Source organism: Rutidosis leptorrhynchoides, chromosome 1, assembly GCF_046630445.1.
Source record: "Rutidosis leptorrhynchoides isolate AG116_Rl617_1_P2 chromosome 1, CSIRO_AGI_Rlap_v1, whole genome shotgun sequence".
NCBI classification, from domain to species: Eukaryota; Viridiplantae; Streptophyta; class Magnoliopsida; order Asterales; family Asteraceae; genus Rutidosis; species Rutidosis leptorrhynchoides.
In genome coordinates, this window is record NC_092333.1 from 655,052,875 (window position 1) to 655,073,997 (window position 21,123).

The 21,123-nt window shown below is 36.2% G+C and overlaps 1 protein-coding gene across 1 annotated transcript; it reads left to right on the forward strand.

Moving 5' to 3' along the window:
• The first annotated feature begins 3,375 nt into the window (after window positions 1-3,375).
• On the forward strand, window positions 3,376-6,559 carry LOC139885820 (ABC transporter G family member 1-like). The gene is made up of 7 exons (XM_071869573.1): window positions 3,376-3,567; window positions 3,725-3,804; window positions 3,878-4,342; window positions 4,425-4,511; window positions 4,618-4,731; window positions 4,830-5,024; window positions 5,707-6,559. The coding sequence occupies exons 1-7, from the start codon at window positions 3,507-3,509 to the stop codon at window positions 6,451-6,453; spliced, it is 1,749 nt and encodes a 582-aa protein (XP_071725674.1). The 5' UTR covers window positions 3,376-3,506; the 3' UTR covers window positions 6,454-6,559.
• The last annotated feature ends 14,564 nt before the right edge of the window (window positions 6,560-21,123 follow it).

Genomic DNA, 21,123 nt, shown 5'->3' on the forward strand with positions numbered 1-21,123 from the left:
ACTCTAGAAAGAATCTGACATGCTGGAAGTGCGGGAAGACTGGACATGTAAGGGTTAATTGTCCCGGTGGAGCTAATCCGGCAAATGGCTCCAAAGACGCTAACATTGTCTCCGTTGTTACGGAGAGTGACGAATTCCTCTGAAGTCACGTCATCCTCATGGTGTGTCCGCGCCACCGTGGAAAGGGATGTTCGTTAGCGGTTCCACAATTACACATGGGCATTGGTTTGGCGTTGATGCAGGCTGTGTGGTGGAAACTGATGTTGTAGCTGATGGGACTTTCGGGAAAGTCAAACAGGGAAGTTGCACCATAAAGTTTCAGCTGGTTGTTCAACAACATGTGCCGAGGTGAAATGCTTGGAATGTGATATTCTAAGTGCTATACTCTTAATGGTGGAGTATGATAATTCTTGTTAAGAGTTATGATTGTCTGTGATGACAATGATTGTCGGTTTAGACGATGTTCGATGAAGATGCAAGTTTTGTCTCTTGGGAGATAATGTCAACGGCATGAAGATGAGGATCTTGAAGTTGTCGTCGAGGAAGCGTCTACATCGGTTATCCTTGCAATGTGGAAGCATGGTTATCTTCTTCTATCCAAAAGGTGGAGATTTGTTGGTTTATTTTGGCTAGTAGAAGATATGTTTATCCCACATTGGTGGGAGGAAGATGTGAGGGGTGAGTGACTTGGTTATATAAGAGGGGCTAAGTCTTCATTCCAAATCGCACCAATCAATACACTTTAAGTATTTGATTATTTCTTTCTTTCTTATCCTTGTTTGAGAGTTGTATTAGTTAAATATTTTGGAGAGTGTAGTTGGCTTAAGAGAGTCGTCTATATCATTGTAACAATTTGTGATATAGTGTATTTCTCTCTTTGGGGGCCGGTGGTTTTTCTCCTGTTTTGGAGTTTCCACGTTAAATCTTGTGTTGTGTATTGTTCTTATTTCTTTACTATTATTGTTGGGCTGGGTGGTGGGAATTAGTGAGACCGTAATTTCCCAACAGGATATACCTCATTTGTGGCCATATACTATCATGAACTTAATGATTTTTTTATAAATGTTTCGTCCTGATGAGGATGTCAAAAATTTAAGTATGGAAGTTTGTAACAAGTAATCTCACATCGGATATGAAAGAAGTTGTGAGTTCCTTATAAGCTGGGAGTAACTTATATCTCTTACCACGGCTTTTAGTTGAAACTTAGAGATTCTTGATTAGTTCACTGCTTTAGCTTGTGAGGGGCGACTATCTCTCTGATTGTGACGGGAACACGATTCGTGCATCTCTTGAGGCCGATTTGATGGTCACTTCAGACTTCGTAATGAGATCTACAAAATCTCATATCTTAATTTCTTCATTTATCATCCGATCGAAAATCAAAAATGTTGGTATTAATCATGAAAATCAAAATTCGAATCAATTTCTTGCTCTCTGAGACCTGAAATCAATTGGTGAGGGTTAGGAATAATATTTGGAACAATTCTAAAGTTTACATCCTTGCATGATGAAAACATCAATATTTTGATTTTAAGTTTTAAATCTAAAATCATGTAGATTGTGATGAATGTTATGAATGATAGCTCTTGATTACTAATTTCAGTTAATTCGTGCAATTAGTGTGAATGCATAGATTGGGGTTCATTCAAGTTATTGGACGTATTCGGAATTAATTAGATTGATTAACTTGAAATTTAGACTAATTAATCTATAATACACATTTAAGTTGTTTGATGAAATGTCTCAATGACTTTATAATTATATATGTTTTGAGTGTTCTAGATGACTAGATATTGAAGCCTCAATCCGAATTGACATTATTGTAGTGGATAAGAAATTAGTTCAGTGTGAGATTTGGTGATTCCTTGATATAATAATAATAATTAATGTTATGTTTCATAGAAAAATAATAACGTCCCGATGATGAATTATAATCATTTTTATGAATGATATCCGTTCTATAAATGATAGCTTATTTCAATGATAATTGTTTTCTTTATTTGCTTATTTTAGGTTTCGAATAACCTTTGTATTACTGTAATTTGTTAGTATTTTTTTCTTAGTTGTTACTCAATTTTTTTTTTTTTTTTTTTTTTTTTTTTTTTTTTTTGGTATTATGCTTATTTTAAGTTATAATTAATTATAGCTAATTTGTGGCCATATACTACCATGAACTTTTAGATATATAGCTTTTAGATTTGTTTGATAGAGTTGTAATCCATTAAATCCAATAATTTGCTTGAAATTCAAATGACCAATCAGAGCGCGACAATCACATGTGATTGAAAAAAAAAATTCAAAAAAAAAAAGTTTGTTTCGAAAAAAAAAATTAGTAATTTTTTTTTTGAAAAATATTTTTGTTTTCAATTTTTTTTAATCATATATGATTGGATTTGACATGCAGTAAATCACATGTGATTTTGCATGTCAAAACCAATCACATGTGATTGAAAAAAAATTCAAAATTTTTTTTCAAAAAGAACTTTTAACCGGAAACAGACTTTACTTCGGTGATTTGATCAAGTTTGTTAGCGTTTCGTGATCATATCCTCAAAATTTCATACTTTGATTCGGTGATTTGATTAAGTTTTGATCAAAAACTTGGTGTTTGAAGATTTTAGCACAAACTTACTGAAATTCGTCATTTTACTGATTTTTTTTAATCAAATGTGATTGAATTTGACATGCAGAATCACATGTGATTGGGTTTACAATCACATTTGATTGACATGCAGAATCACATGTGATTTACTGCATGTCAAACCCAATCACATGTGATTGAAAAAAAATTGAAAATTTTATTAATTTTTTTTTTTCCAATCATATGTGATTATCGCGCCGCGTGTCGCACTCTGATTGGTCATCTCAATTTAAAAATTGATTTCATTTAAATATTTATCTTATTTGATATCCTAACTTTTATTTATACTCCTTGAAGATATAATCAAAGTTATTACTCCGTATTTCTATGTAACAAGATAAACAAAATTAAATATTTAGCGACCGACACTGCATTCAATAACTATATGGTGTCCTCGATCCGTTCTTTGTTTGAGGAAAGGAACCTATATGGCAAGAACACGCAGTCATTGCTATAAGTGATGAATGAACACGTCAAGTGATGACATTTAATACATATTAAGGTTGACCTTTTCAATTCCTTTTGTTCTTTAGTTTCCTGACATCTATTTAATGAAAATCAAGCATTAGTCAATACGTAGTAATCTACCAACAACACTCTCTTTGCATTGTATGTGTATACTTATAATAATTACAGTAATATGGAACCTTATGCTTTTTCAATATCAATACAAAATCCACAAGAAGTGGAAAACATCACATCCCATCCATATGCACCATCGATATCATATCATACTAAGGCTCAAACCAATAATGATGGTGTATCCTTGACATGGAAAGACTTGTGGGCTGAGGTGCCCGATAAGAAAACGGGTGGTACCCGATCCATACTTGAAGGTGTTACCGGGTGTGCAAGGCCCGGGGAGATGTTAGCTATCATGGGTCCTTCTGGCTCTGGCAAATCCACACTCCTTGACGCTTTAGCAGGTTTGATCAATTTAAACATACTATTCTCATCTTTTAAATTATTACTCATTTTTTTACTACTAGCCAATTTACAAATGAAGAAACGTATTTTTAGTGTGAATTTACAAACTAAAACAATCCCTTTTACCCGATAAACATTCTGACTAATTTCGTGCAGGGAGACTAAACTCCAACGTTAAGCAGAGTGGTGATATTTTGGTTAATGGATTCAAGAAAACTCTAGCCTACGGAACATCAGTATGTTGATGAATTTCTTTAATTTCACCAATTTATTCATTAAATGACTTAATAACTGAAACATGTATGATAGGCTTATGTAACTCAAGATGACACACTGATTTCGTCACTTACGGCTCGAGAAAGTGTCTATTATTCCGCACAACTCCAACTACCAAATTCTATGTCAAAAGCCGAGAAGAAAGAGAGAGCGGAAACGACCTTAAGGGAGATGGGCCTTCAAGATTGCATGGACACAACGGTCGAAGGATGGGGATCGAAAGGCCTAAGTGGAGGCCAAAAGAGACGAGTTAGCATCTGTATCGAGATCCTAACTCATCCTAAACTTTTGTTCCTTGATGAACCAACAAGTGGCCTTGATAGTGCGGCCTCATACTACGTGATGAGTAGAATCGCAAAGCTTGATCGCCATGAAGGAAGGACCATCATTGCGTCCATTCACCAGCCTAGCGTCGAAGTGTTTGCTCTTTTTCATAATCTTTGCCTTCTTTCTTCTGGAAAAACAGTTTATTTTGGACACATCAGTTATGTGAATCAGGTCAGTCACTCATGTATCTAGTTAAAAAAAAATAAAAAAATCCTATGGATGATCATCTAAGTATGATCTTGTTTTTACGCAGTTTTTTGCTTCGAATGGCTTCCCTTGCCCCGCTTTTCAGAATCCATCTGATCACTATCTGCAAATAATAAACAAGGATTTTGATGAGGTAGAAACTTTTGCAAACTAAAACTAATTAACATCTATTTTTTACGTATTAGCTTCTTTGTTATATATGTAATTCTTATAAGATCTTCATTAATATTCATATGTAGCATATGGAAGGCTCAAGACCAACTGAAGAAGTGATAAGTATTTTAACTGATTCTTACATGTCATCAGCAATTTTTCAAGAAGTTCAAGATACAGTTGGTGAAATATGCAAGAAGGTGGGCTAATAGAATGACATATATCTTTGAATATATACTCGGATGATATATTGTAAAAGCTATGTACAAAGATAAATACTTTCATGGCATTTTTTCAGGAAGATGGAATACATGATAAAAAGAAAAATCATGCTAGTTTTTTAACTCAATGTTTTGTACTCACAAAGCGGTCTTCTGTCAATATGCATCGTGATCTTGGCTACTACTGGTTGCGCCTTGCTATCTATATCGCATTGTCCTTATGTATCGGAACACTTTTTTTCGATGTTGGCACAAATTTCACCTCGGTTCAGGTAAAAAACTAGATTCCATCATTATGGAACCATTGATTTAATAATAACATATAGATTGTTAGTGATTGTAGTGTCATTTAACAATCATTTTAGGTATAGTAATTGAGATTTACTTGAAAATAAAAGTTATCTAGTTATACTTAACAACGGTTTTGAAAGAGTGCGAACTACATGTCCATAAGAGATTATTACACATTGTCGCAAAAATAGTGGGGGTCAAGGGGCTCGCCCCCTTGTGGGGTTTAAGGGCAGCGGCATCGCACCGGCCCGAAAATTTTAGGTACTGTACATATATTACATATCGAAAAATTGCATCCCAACATATATTCCCGCCAAAAGCTACGACTTTCGTTAACAGTTTCCCTGCCAAAATGAAAGGTTACACATATTGACCGCCAAAGTTAACCGTTTCACCAATTCAAATTTGGCAATTTTGCTTTAATAACGAACTAACGGAAAATGCACATTCTTTAATACACCTTGAATTTGAATCTTCTTGCATGGAATTATATCTCATTTTTGTCTTATCTCAATTAGTATATCGTAAAATACGAGGCTTGTAGGGTCGAAATACTTTATTGAGAAAGTTATTTTACAATTCAATAACCAATTGGATTATCAGTTACAACTCTGTTTTCATACATGGATGATTCTTAATGTGTTTATTTAATCAATATTGCAGGCAAGAAGTTCAATACTTATGTTTGTGGTCACATTCTTAACATTCATGACAATTGGTGGCTTCCCCTCATTTGTGGAGGACATGAAAGTATTCGAACGTGAAAGATTAAATGGGCATTACTCAATCGGGGCTTTCATGATTTCCAACACGTTATCTTCAACGCCATATTTGTTTTTAGTTTCCGTGATTCCAGCAGTAATAACATATTACCTCACAGGACTCCGTGGAGGATTTGATCACTTTGCGTATTTCACAACCGTACTCTTTTCATGTATGATGTTGGTTGAGAGTTTAATGATGGTTGTTGCTAGTATCGTACCTAACTACTTAATGGGAATCATCGTTGGTGCGGGGATTCAAGGGATGATGATATTAGCTAGCGGTTACTTTCGATTACCTAATGATTTACCTAAACCGTTTTGGCGATACCCAATGTTTCACATTGCATTTCATAGGTATGCATTTCAAGGTTTCTACAAAAATGAGTTTCAAGGACAAGTTTATATGTATAATGAAGGGGGTGTGAGAAATGTAGAGTATGGGAATAATATATTAAGAGAGAAATGGCAAGTTGAAATGGGTCACTCAAAGTGGGTTGATTTGGGGACCCTATTAGGGATGGTGGTGGTTTATAGAGTTTTGTTTTGGGTTATAATCAAGATTGTTGAAACGGTTAAATCTGGTATGAAAAGTTTGAATTGCAAAGAGACCAATCATGTGATGGTGAATCCATTTTGCACACCTTAACTATGTCAAAATCTTTATAATTCTCGTTAAAGAATGTAAATAGTTTTATTGGCTAATTTCTATATGGGTGTAACTTTTATGTACGTTTGCAATTTCATTTGTAAGGTGTGAGTGTTTAATGTAAGTATTCGTTTCCGCTTTCATATTAAGTCGTGCACATAACAAACTGTATTCAAATTTATTTACCTTCACGATCTTACGTATTGTAGTTGTATTGTATGATAATTGATGACCCACGGTGTCCTTGTTGTCCATGTGGCCCATATAAAAAGGCCGGCCCTGTTGATGAGTAATGAAACCTTTTCGGATTTGGTCCAGAAAAAATTATTTAGCCCAGAACTTAAACCAAGCGAACCAACATTGGTCCGTCTAACATAACCTATTCAGTCGTTTTGATTTTTTTTTTCTACCGGTACTTTTCTCTTCAAATACTCTCATTTGCGACCCACACATGTTAGGTAGGAAACTCCAAAGATCATCCCGGGTTGCTCGGCAACTAATCGCGGGAACTGGGTTGCTTAGCAACTAATCGCAGTAAATCCTGGAGAAAACCACCCCCTCCTCGGAATCGAACCCGAGTTGCTAGGCAACTAATCGCGGGCCCGCCTTACTAAGGCATTGGATACCTTTGAAGCAATGCTTCGTTGGTTATTCAGCCATTTTGATTGATAATTGGACACATTATCGAAGTAACATAGGCAAACTATTTTTTCATACTTTTTCAATATGGACGGGACCATTTCTCAGTATTTTATCACTCATGAACTGAATAGTAAGTGGGGCTCAAAGATCCGGCCCACAAGAATAGCATAAAGATATACGGGTATATTTGCGTTTTAGTGAAAAATGATCCTGACAATCTTAATTTAACACCATCGAAACATTGTTTGCCATGGTGGTTAGAAAGAGATCTGAGGAAAATGTAAGTTTTTATATTGAGGAGCGAATTTATTTGTGGTGTTAAGTTGATTATAGCATAAATACCTGAATACCCGAAGAAAGGCATAACTTGGTTTGGAGTTATAAAGTCTAGATTTTTGGACTAGAATTAAAGTCCTCTTACCGTATCAGTCATCTGGTAAGAAATGATTTTTGGTTTAACAAGTAAAGGAACCTCGTGCATTGCGGCGAAGGTAGTAAGTTTTCTTTCGCATTTACCAAATTAACTCTCATAAATTAAATCTAAATTAATTGTCATAAATTAAATTCAAATTAATTGTCAAATGTAACAATAAAATAATAAATAGTTACAATACAGCTATAGCCAAAAATGGTGGTTAAAAAGTAATTTCTAAATCAGATGATTTAATAATGGTGTATAATAAATATCATATGATCGATATTTATTTTTGTAAAAAAAAAAAGTTATCTACTAAACAAAAAACAAATATGAAATATGTAATAAAAATGTCAAATCACACTATTAATAAAAAAAAAGTTCTTAAGTAAAATATATGTTACATTTTTTTAAAAAAATGGCAAAAAAAAATGTAAAATAAATATTAAAAAACAACAAGAAAACCAAAAAAAATATGTAACGATTAGAAAAGAAGTTAACCCAAAACAAAAGTTACATCAAATTGTATTCCAAAAATAAATAATAAAATAGCGGATTGAGATTCTCTAAGTTATATTATAACTTGATTCATGAAGTTGTGATTGTTCCATGAGTGATGAGATAAAAAAAAAAAAAAAAAATTGAATAAATTAAAATTAAAACAATTGCCCCTTATAATTTTCTTTAACGAAAATCATAAAATGACCTATCAAGTTATCTTATAAGATAACTTCAAAGGATTCTAATCTTTACATGTCCCACTATTGATATGATTGGTTAACAAAATAGAGGTGAAATTACTAAATGCTAATATATATATATATATATATGTATATGTTATAATTTTCAACTTATAACTACCAAATACAATTATATTTGTTTATGAAATATTAGTAAAGAGAGAATAAGTGTATTTCATATAATTCTATGAAATGGTGCAAGTTTACAAACATACCATCATGGTGTATTTATACTACTAAGAAATACTATGCAAGTGGTACAAAATTGACTATCCATATATGCATTATTATTTTAATTATCATAACACTCCCCCTTGGATAGAAATTTTGTTTTGGAGATCAACTATAAGTTACTACCTCGTTAAAAACCTTTGCTAAAGAAAATCCAGTGAAAAAAACTTTAGCTAAGGGAAAAAGAGTGCAGTATAGAGTTGTCTCCCCCTCAAGTAGACATCGTTGATCTTTTACATCTTTTGAACATGTCTCATTCCAATATTGTGAACGTGTGTTCTGAAAACAGCGGTTGACAGTGCTTTGGTATAAAGATCAGCAGAGTTGTTGATTGAACGTATCTAATTTTAATCTGGTTGTCTTTTATGAGATCTTGAGTATATGAGAAGAATCTGAGGTTTTCATATGAAACTGTATCATCTAAATCTTTTATGTACAAGTTTAGCCCTTGTGATTTGTCTACAGTCTCCTTCATGGTTTGCTCAAACCCTTTTTCCAATTCCTATTCCCTTTTAGTCTTTTCTGACCCTTACCAACATACCATTCTTTTCCATCAAACTTATGACCGTTAAGACCGTCTATGGCTTTGGCGCATCGTCAGCATTTATATTTTGTTCTGTCACTTTTGATACTCTTCTTTCATTTGTAATAAGCAAGCTGCATTATCTTCATATATAGTTGTTGGTGAAGATAGTTGTTGGTCTTTTATAGCGTTCTAGTCCATAAGAATCAATAATGATTTGTGTCATTGATCTCAACCAAACACATTTCCAAGTAGTTTCATATAATGCAATCACTTCGTCGTGATTTGATGATGTTGCAACAAGTGTTTGTTTAAAGAACGCCATGATTTTGTGGTACCTCCATTTAGGAATACATATCGAGTTTGAGATTTAGCTTTATGTGGATCAGATAAATAACCTGCATCTGCATAACCAACCAAATCTTGTTTTGATTCGTTAGAATAAAATAATCCTAAATTAGTAGTTCCTTGAAGGTATCGAAATATGTGTTTGATCCCATTCCAGTGTCTTTTGGTAGGAGCTGAGCTGAACCTTGCCAACAAATTAACTGTAAAAGAAATGTCCGGTCTTGTACAATTTGTAAGATACATAAGAGCTCCAATTGCACTAAGATATGGTACTTCTGGTCCCAGGATATCTTCATGATCTTCACATGGACGAAATGAATCAGTGTCAACATTAAGTGATCTAACAACCATAGGAGTACTTAATGGTTTTGCCTTGTCCATATTGAAACGTTTTAAAATATTTTCTGTATAAGTCGTTTGATGTACAAGTAAACCATTAGGCATATGCTCAATCTGCAAACCAAGGCAATACTTGGTTTTTCCGAGATCTTTCATTTCAAATTCTTTCTTTAGAAGTTGAATGGCTTCATGGATCTCTTTATTTGTACCTATGATGTTAAGATCATCGACATAAACGGCTATGATCACATATCCGGACGTTGTTTTCTTAATAAGAACACATGTTCAAATAAGATTATTTGTATACCCATTTTCTTATTAAGTAATCACTTAATTAGTTATACTATTGTATCAACCCATATAAAAATCTTTGTGATTCAATGGAATACATTTCTTTGGGTTTTGCATTAGATGCTTCTGATACCTTAAACCCTTCATGGATATTCATGTATATATCACTATCAAGTGATTCATTTGAATAAGTAGTAATAACATCCATGAGATGCATTTCTAATTTTTTAGAAACTGTTAGGCTGATTAAGTATCTAAAAGTAATTGCATCCATAACAGGAGAATAAGTTTTCCTCATAATCTATTCATGGTCTTTGAGAGAAATCTTGAGTTACAAGTCTAGCTTTACCTTGTAACTTCATTTTTTTCTTATTTCTTTTTCGGATAAAATTTCATTTTATATCTCATACGTTTCACATCTTTAAAAGTGATAACGATTGATCCGAAAACTTTTCTTTTATTGAGCGATTCTAATTCAGCTCGTATTGCTCCTTTCCATTGAGTCCAATCATGTCTATTTTGACATGCAGTGACAGATTTTGGTTCCAGATCATCATCTTTATTCATGATGTCATTGTAAGATTATATGAAAAATCAATATTTGTCATTTTGTTTCGGCTCCATAATATTGCATAATTTATTGCAATTTATGTATTTACATCGTCAATATTCTCTGCAGAAGGAATATTGATTTGTGGTTCTTCTTGAACACGTTCTTTTACCTCATTATTAGCTGATTTTCTTTTTCGAGGATTTTTATCTTTTGAACCAATTGGTCTCCCACGTTTCTGGCGTGGCAAAGACTCAAGAGTGACATTATTGCCAGCTTTTGGAATTTCAATTCGAGCTGGAGCATTTGGTGCTGGTATATATGATTTAGTCACTCTTTTTGTATCCGTAAATGCATCAGGCAATTTATTCGCAAGTTCTTGCATATGCATTATTTTTTGAACTTCGGTCTCGCATTCTTTTGTGCGAGGATCAAGATACATTAATTGAGGTTCACACCATGAAACATTATTTTCTTTCTTTTTTATTTCTCCCCCTAATCTAGGGAACAATATTTTATTAAAATGACAATCAGCAAAACGTGCTGTATAAACATCACCCGTCATGGGTTCAATATATCTTATGATTAAAGATGTTTCATATCTAACATATATTCTCATCCTTCTTTGAGGACCCATTTTAGTGCGTTGTGGTGGTGCGATAAGAACATAAATCGCACAACCAAATGTTCTAAGATGGAAAATATTTGGCTCTCGACCAAAATTAAGTTGGTAATGGAGAATACTTATGACTTGCACTTGGTTTAATGCGAATTAATATCGCATCATGTAAATTTACATGTCCCCATATAAATATTGAGAGTTTTGTACTCATTACCAATTGTCTAGTTATTAGCTGCAAGCGTTTATCTATTGATTCAGCTAAACCAATTTTGTGTATGCACATGAGCAACTGGATGTTCAACAACAATCCCTGTAGACATATAATAATCATTAAATGCTTGAGATGTTAACTCACCAGCATTATCAAGTCTCATCCTTTTAATAGTGTAATCAGAATAATGTGTTCTCAATTTAATAATTTGTGCAAGAAACTTTGCAAATGCCATATTATGGCTTGATAACACACAAACATGAGACCATCCGCTAGATGCGTCTATTAGAACCATGAAATATCAAAATGGTCCACATGGTGGATGAATTGGACCATATATATAACCTTGAATTCTTTCAAGAAACATTGGTGATTCTTTCTCAATATTCTTTTCATTAATCACCATATGTGCTTTTCATTAATCACCATATGTGCTTTTCATTAATCACCATATGTGCTTTTTCATTAATCACCATATGCGCTTTTCATCATATATCCTTTTTACCATATGCGCTTTTAATCATATGCGCTGTGCTTTTCATCATATGCACTTTTCATCATATGCGCTTTTAATCATATGCGCTGCGCTTTTCATCATATGCGCTTTTCATCATATGCGCTTTTAATCATATGCGCTGCGCTTTTCATCATATGCGCTTTTTGGTGCTACATAGATATTTCTCATTTTCGGTTATCATTGACTGATAATCATATCCATTATGATATATATCAGAGAAACTTAACAAATTTCTCTTTGATTTGTGAAACATCCCAACCCGTATTCCATACGATAAATTTTTTTTTTTTTTTTGTAAAGATACACATTTACGCGCCAATAAAATATGTAAACCAAACCACAAGTTCCATTTAAACGTTCAACAATTTAAATGTTTACAAAAGGCACGAAGGCCATTAATTAAGTTCAATACAAGTTTGACCCACTAGAACGATAGTTTATAATCCAAATGACCCTTTGAGCATGGTTTGAGACTAAACTACCCAAAACATTAGGCCAACTTTCAAACTTCAATAAAACATCATCAAAGGCCACCTAGTGCCCGATAACCTCTTTGCCCTTATCCGCACCTGCAACTAAAAAGATAAACAACGAGAGGGGTAAGCTAATGCTTAGTGAATGCAATAATTATACATGTTCATATATAACCTACTTACTTGCAATCACTTACACAATACCGCATACAAGCTAGCTATTCGACAAACATGCAAACATCATGCATAAACTACAATCCACAATCCACAAGGAGCTAGCAACCGACAATAGCATATAGTTCATAATTTAATATGCTAATTACACAATCACACAACCATGGTTAACCAATAGCAAAAAGGAATGGTACTCAAAATTCCCATCGGTGTTCATAACAATCGTTAGTGCACAACACATATATCACCAACCCTTGGACAACACATATCCGTTCATAAGATCATTAGTGTACAACACATATAACACCAATTTGGACAACACATATCCATTTAATAAACCGTTAGCATACAACACATATATTGCTAAATTAGACAACACATATCCGTTCATAAATCGTTAGTGTACAACACATATATCACTAACTAGGACAACACATATCCTTACGTATAAATAAGCACATCATATACGTACAAGTATACTTATTCCACTCACCTTGTCACAAGGATGGTGATTTAGCACTTCCGAGCTTCAATGCAATGTACCTAAATCATTAAGTGCACATTCAATTTCACAACTAGTGGGATTAACCACAATACTCCCACTTGAGCATTTAATGACCCAACTTGCATTAAATGACTCAACTACTCACAACCGCCCATAAATGGCCAAGACTCAACTTTAATCACTAAGACTAGTGAATTAAAGTCTATTAACTTCAATTAACACAAAACTTAGGGTAATCCATACCTATTTCATCTAATTAGGTCAACTAGTACATTTTGACCCATTTTATATTACTTAGACTCACAATCAAGTCAAACTTACCCATTTACACTTCTTTCATAAATCTTAAAGTGCATTCGTGACTAACAACACCAATTGACACTTACAACCTCAAATCACAAGGCCAAAACCCTAAATAGTGGCTATTAGGGTTTCCTTACAACAACATAACCCAAACTCACCCATTTTACCCTCAAATGGGTCATACAAATCTCAAGTAACCCAAACCCTAGCCATTAACCAATTAAAACTTAAAACATAAAGTTAGAACTTACCAAGACTATCTTCTTGTAGCTAGGAACAAGGAGAACAACTTTAAATCTCGCTCCTAGGTTTGATTCTCAAATCTCCAACTCCAAATCTCAAGATTAAACTAAGTGGGTTTTGTGTTTTGGGAGAGAAATTGGAAAGAAAATAGAAAAGGAAATGAAATAAATGAAGTAGTGGTGGAGGTTTAATGCACCCATCAGATCCACATATTAAATTACCAATTTGCCCCTTAAATTTATTTAATTTGAGCTAAAATCGGAGTCGGAACTGCAGAGGTGCCACGGCGCGGCCCATTTGTCGCGGCGCGACCTAACGAAGGAAAAATGACCCCTTTTAACTTGACTTCTGATCTGGAATTGCTTTATATGCCGCGGCGCGGACCCAATTGTCGCGACGCGGCCTAAGGCTGTAACTGGACAGTTCGACCGATTTAAACAATTTTCGATTTTATTTGATTTGTACATTCCAAACCCGCTTCCTATATTCACCTAGCCTTCAACAATGGTCTCACAAGACTTAACGCTAACCAAACCCATGATTAAACTTATACATGCACACATTATCAAGTATACATATATGTATGTATGTATGTATATATATATATATATATATATATATATATATATATATATATATTGTAACATCCCGCCTTTTTCCGTTTACTTTTCCGTTTAACTATTTTAAACTCCGTTATATGTTTTTAACATCTCCCGTTAATACGCGTTTTAAATTATCATGTCTAGGTAATTTAACGCACCCGCAACCGAACTCGAGGGACTAGTTCCGCCACAAAGCCAAAGAGGTGACTAGCTTTTGACTAGTCAACCCCCTTATCCTCCCCATTTTCATTTTCTTTCTTCTTTTCTTTTCATACTTCTCCATTTTTCTCAAATTCTCCAAAAAGCAAATCATCATCTAAAATCATTCAAGAAGGATTCATTCCAAACCGTTTACATATTTGAACTCCTCGTGATCTCCTCTTCGATTCCATACCAACCTCATCAAATTTGGGTAACTTTCTAAAATCACTAATCTTTGTGTTCTTGAGATTTTTAAGTTATAAGTTTGTTAATTAGTGTCTATGGCTCAAGTTTAGTTTGTTTATGTGATTTGTATGCTTGATTTCGATATTTTGAAGTAACTAGTTCATATGGAAAGTTAACATGTTTAATCTTGAATTTTAAGTGTTCATATGTTGTTAGATGCTAAGACTTCATGTTTTAATCATGTTCCTAGTGTTACTAGCTTCATTATGATGTAAAGATTGACCAAGGAAACCCCTTAAACTTGATTATGAAATTTGGTGATTTTTGGTTGGGGTTTCATGATCTAAGAATGAATCTTTGATGCATTAAATGACATGAATGTAAATTGTAAGTGTTAGGTTGTGTTGTATGCTTAATTACCTACGAAACGGCATATCGTTCATGTAATTTGGTTACCGAATCATTTAATTTCAATATTGACTTGAATGCATTGATTATGGAACATTAAATGCGATTTTTGTTTGTCATAAGTGCAAGCTTGATTGATGATATGTGTTTAGTTGCATTCCTTGTCAAAATACCTTTCCAACGATGTATGATAGGCGTTATAAGCGTTTGCGGGTCAAGAATTGTGTTAGAATTGGTTTTGGTTCGTGCACATTTAAAAAGCAGAAAAATAGCTGAAGCAGCAGGGTGGCGCGGCGCGCCATACCCCCCGCGCGGCGCGCCGATTGGGTCTGTCCAATTTGGTCAATTTTCGAATAATGTTTGGCATGCTACGCACCTCCGATTAACATGTAACTTGGCCAACATGCTCATATATGATTTCTAAGATTAGAAAAATAGTTCGGAACCCGACCCGAACGTGTTGACTTTCGTTGACTTTGACCGACCAAAGTTTGACTTTTTGTCAAACTTAACCAAATGATTATGCAACCTTCCTAACTTATTTATATACTTGTATCTTGCATGAAACTTGGCAATTTGATTTCACATGCTAAATAATCGAGTCGTAACGAGCCATAGGACTAATTGAACATCTTTGACCTATCGTGTTTACCGTTATTGATACAACCTATTGTTTAGGTCAAGACTAGCATTGTTCTTTGCACACGTTTACTTGTTGAAGTACTTTACTACTCGTGCACTCAAGGTGAGATCATAGTCCCACTTTTACTCTTTTTGAACTTATATTTGGGATGAGAAAACATAAACGATTCTTTTGAACTAAGTGAACACAAGTACAGGAAAACAAACATTCTACATACGAGTTTAGAACAAAATCCTCAATTCGATTATCATTAGTTACACTTGCCGGGTGTAAGCGAGAACTTATGTTGTATGGATCCATATGGGTTTGACAAACCCTCATTCAAACGGTTCGCTACCGTTTACGAATGAAATATATTTTCGAGAAACAGTGTATGTTCTAGCACTAAGTGATGGGGTTCAATGGAAGGAAACGTTAAGCATTGATAATTGGGTGCTCGTGAAACAAACTTTTGGAATGTATTACTATTATTTCATTGATGCAAATCTTGTGGTTCACTTGTACTTATTTACGTAAACCTATGATTTCACCAACGTTTTCGTTGACAGATTTCTATGTTTTTCTCAAGTCCTTGAACGATACATGATACATGCTTCCGCTCATTATTTGATACTTGCATTGGATGTCGAGTATATGTGCATTTCATGGAGCGTCTTTTGACTTTACTTTAAACCGTGTCGCCTAGATTTCATTCGTATTATAACGTTGTAACTTAACTATTGGTTGAACAATTCTTGTAAACTTTGGGAACAATCTTTATTTTGAAATGAAGGCGACATATCTTTTGGTCAAACGTTGTTTTAAAGACTTATGACCACGTAACGGGACCTAAGTAGACGGCGCCGTCAATGACGATTTGGGCGGGTCGCTACAGATGGTATCAGAGCGTTGGTTGTAGGGATTTAGAGTTCATTAGTGTCAACCCCGAGTCATAGGGTACATTGGTGAGTCTAGACTACAACCGGCATATAGACTTGAAGTAGGAATTACTTGACTACTTGTGCATTTATACTCGAACGTTTCTACTCATATCTACTCTTAGTTCATCTTAATCTCACGTTGTTTAATTTGATTGACACGCCACCTTGACTATATGAAATGATGTCGAATGCACATATGAATCAGGGTAATATAATTTCCGGGATTATATTACGGTGACTCGTATGAACGTTCCGACATTATGACATAAAGAATTTAAGGCGAGTCGAAAAAAAAAAAAAAAAAAAAAAAAAAAAAAAAAAAAAAAAACTTCTCTTTATCTTTATTCTATATCACGGTTAGTATTATTGAGAATACTAATCAATGATATTCTTGTGTCTTGAAGGAACAATGGCTCCTCGTCGTGTACGCCGCAATGAAACTCCCGAACAAGCTCTCGAACGGATGATAGCTACCGCCGTAGATGCGGCCATGGCCGGTCACTCATCCAACAACAATAATAATAACAACCACAACAACAACAACAACAACAACAATGGAGCCGGAAACTCAAACGAGGGATGCTCCTATAAAGCTTTCATGGGGTGCAAACCTCACACTTTTGATGGAACCGGGGGACCGGTCGTGCTCACCCGATGGTTTGAGCAAACGGAAGCCGTCTTTAGCATAAGCGGTTGTCGGGACCAAGACAAGGTCAAATACTCCACTCACACTTTCTCCGGAATTGCTCTAACATGGTGGAACACCTATGTTCAATCGGTGGGTACCGATGAAGCTCATGCCCTCTCTTGGGCCGACCTAAAGGAAAAGATGATTGTTGAATATTTTCCGCGCGAAGAAACCCGAAAGCTTGAGGAAGAACTAAGAGCTTTGAAAGCGGTCGGAAACGACCTTAAAGCTTATAATCAACGCTTCGCCGAACTATCCTTGATGTGTCCTAATCTTGTTAACCCCGAATCTCAAAGGATTGAGCTCTACATGCTCGGTCTTCCAAAAAGCATCAAACAAGGGGTGATGTCATCCAAACCCACTACTCATCAAGCCGCTATGAACATGGCTCGCCAACTAATTGAAACGGTTGACGAAATCGTAGTTCCGGCACCTAAGGCCGAGGATAAATCGGGCGGCAACAAAAGAAAGTGGGAACCCTCCCAATCAAGCAACAACAACTTTGCTAAGAAGCCTTACACCTCCGACGGCAAGAAAGGTTATGCCGGGAACCTACCTCTTTGCAACAAATGCAACAAACATCACTTTGGCGAATGTAGTAAGATAATTTGCCACCGGTGCCAAGGAGTTGGTCATAAGGCCAACGATTGTAAAAGTGCCACTCCCGTCGCTCGAAAGTGGCCCAATGCACCAAAGACGGGCACTTGTTACGAATGTGGCCAAACGGGTCATTATAGAAATGCATGCCCGAAAAGGAAAGATAACACCAATACGCGCGGCCGAGCTTTCAACATCAACACCGAGGAAGCCCGGGATGACACTGAACTAGTCACGGGTACGTTTCTTCTCAACAATTCTTATGTCTCTTGCTTATTCGATTCGGGTGCCGATAAATGCTTTGTATCCAAGACTTTGACTCATTCTTTTAGCACTCCACCTCTTCCATTAGATACCACTTATACCATTGAAGTAGCTAATGGAAAACTATTAAGTGCCGACACATATTACCGGGGGTGTACGTTAAACATTTTGGGTAAGGAATTTGAAATTGACTTGATACCCATGGAACTAGGAAGCTTTGATGTAATAATCGGTATGAATTGGTTAGTCAAAACGAAATCTCACATTCTTTGTGATCTTAACGCAATCCGAATTCCTATCGAGAATGGTGAACCTTTGATTGTTTATGGCGATAAGAGTTGCACCAGACTCAACCTCGTTTCGTGCCTTAAAGTTAGAAAACTACTTCGTAAGGGTTGTTTTGCGATCCTTGCCCACGTTAAGAAAGTCGAGTCCGATGAGAAGCACATCGATGATGTGCCAATTGTTAGTGACTATTCCGATGTATTTCCCGATGAATTGCCGGGTCTTCCGCCTCATCGACCGGTTGAATTCCAAATCGATCTTATTCCGGGAGCCGCACCCGTAGCGCGTGCACCATATAGACTCGCTCCATCTGAAATGCAAGAATTGCAAAGTCAAATCCAAGAACTACTTGATCGTGGTTTTATCCAACCTAGCCATTCACCTTGGGGCGCTCCGATTTTGTTTGTTAAAAAGAAAGACGGATCCCTACGAATGTGCATTGATTATCGCGAACTAAATAAATTGACGGTTAAGAACCGATATCCTCTTCCTCGCATCGATGACCTCTTTGATCAACTACAAGGGTCTTGTGTATATTCGAAAATCGATCTCCGCTCGGGTTATCATCAATTGAGGGTTAAGGGGGAAGATGTCTCCAAAACCGCTTTCCGAACTCGTTATGGTAGTTATGAATTCCTTGTCATGCCATTTGGTCTCACTAACGCACCGGCGGTATTCATGGATCTTATGAACCGCGTGTGCAAACCGTATCTCGATAAATTCGTTATTGTGTTCATCGATGACATATTGATCTATTCTAAAAATGAAGAAGAGCACGAACAACATCTCCGACTTGTGCTTGAACTTTTAAGACAAGAACAACTCTATGCCAAATTCTCCAAGTGTGAATTTTGGTTAAAGGAAGTTCAGTTTCTTGGTCATGTTGTAAGTGACCAAGGTATTAAAGTCGATCCAACGAAAATCGAAGCCATTAGCAAATGGGAGACTCCTACTACTCCTACTCACATTCGTCAATTTTTGGGTCTCGCCGGGTACTATCGTAGATTCATCGAGAATTTCTCTTTGGTTGCACGTCCTCTAACCGCATTGACTCACAAGGGAAAGAAATTCATTTGGGCGACCGAACATGAATCCGCATTCCAAATCTTGAAAACGAAGCTAACCACCGCTCCTATCTTGTCACTTCCCGAAGGCAATGATGACTTTGTTGTATATTGCGATGCCTCAAAACATGGTTTTGGGTGTGTATTGATGCAACGAACGAAAGTCATTGCTTATGCTTCTCGACAACTTAAAATTCATGAACGAAACTATACGACACATGATCTCGAACTCGGAGCCGTTGTCTTTGCACTTAAAATGTGGAGACACTATCTTTATGGAACCAAGAGTACTATCTTTACCGACCACAAAAGTCTCCAACACATTTTCGATCAAAAGCAACTAAACATGAGACAACGACGGTGGATTGAAACTTTGAACGATTACGATTGCGAGCTTCGTTACCATCCCGGGAAGGCAAATGTAGTAGCCGATGCCTTAAGTCGAAAAGAAAGAGTGGTGCCTCTCCGTGTCCGAGCTTTAAACATCACCATTCACACCAACCTTAATAGCCAAATTCGGGTAGCCCAAGATGAGGCTCTTAAGGATGAAAACATCTCTCTCGAACACTTGAACATCCTCACCTCTCGATTCGAAGTTAAAGAAACCGGACTCCGATATTTCGCCGGAAGAATTTGGGTGCCTAGTTATGGGGACCTACGAAGCCTTATTTTAGATGAAGCCCATAAGTCACGATACTCGATTCACCCCGGTGCCAATAAGATGTACCACGACCTTAAACAGCTATATTGGTGGCCGAATATCAAAAGGGAAGTAGCTACTTATGTTTCCAAGTGTTTGACATGTTCCAAAGTCAAAGCCGAACACCAAAGACCGTCCGGACTACTTCGACAACCCGAGATCCCGCAATGGAAGTGGGAAGGGATAACGATGGATTTTATCACCAAACTACCAAAAACGACGGGCGGTTATGATACCATTTGGGTTATTGTTGACCGTCTCACCAAATCCGCACACTTCCTTGCCATGAAAGAAACGGACAAAATGGAGAAACTTGCACAACTTTACATTAAGGAGATCGTAGCCCGACACGGTGTACCTTTATCGATTATCTCCGACCGAGATGGCCGTTTCGTTTCTAGATTTTGGCGTACATTGCAAGAAGCGTTGGGAACGCGTTTAGACATGAGCACCGCATATCATCCTCAAACCGATGGACAAAGCGAACGTACAATTCAAACCTTAGAGGACATGTTACGAGCTTGCGTGGTTGACTTCGGAAAAGCTTGGGACAAGCACTTACCTCTCGCCGAGTTCTCTTACAACAATAGTTATCACGCGAGTATTAAAGCCGCACCTTTTGAAGCGCTATATGGCCGCAAATGTCGTTCACCTCTTTGTTGGGCCGAGGTAGGCGACGTGCAAATCACCGGACCCGAACTCATTCACGAAACCACCGAGAAAATCGTTCAAATCCGAGATGGGCTTAGGACGGCCCGAAGTCGTCAAAAGAGCTATACCGACAAACGACGCAACGATCTTGAATTTCAAGTCGGTGACCGAGTAATGTTAAAAGTCGCACCTTGGAAGGGTGTAATCCGTTTTGGGAAACGCGGGAAGCTAAATCCGCGGTATATTGGTCCTTTCGAAATCTTGGAGCGTATTGGAACCGTTGCTTATCGTTTGGATCTTCCGCCTCAATTGAGCTCCGTTCATCCTACTTTCC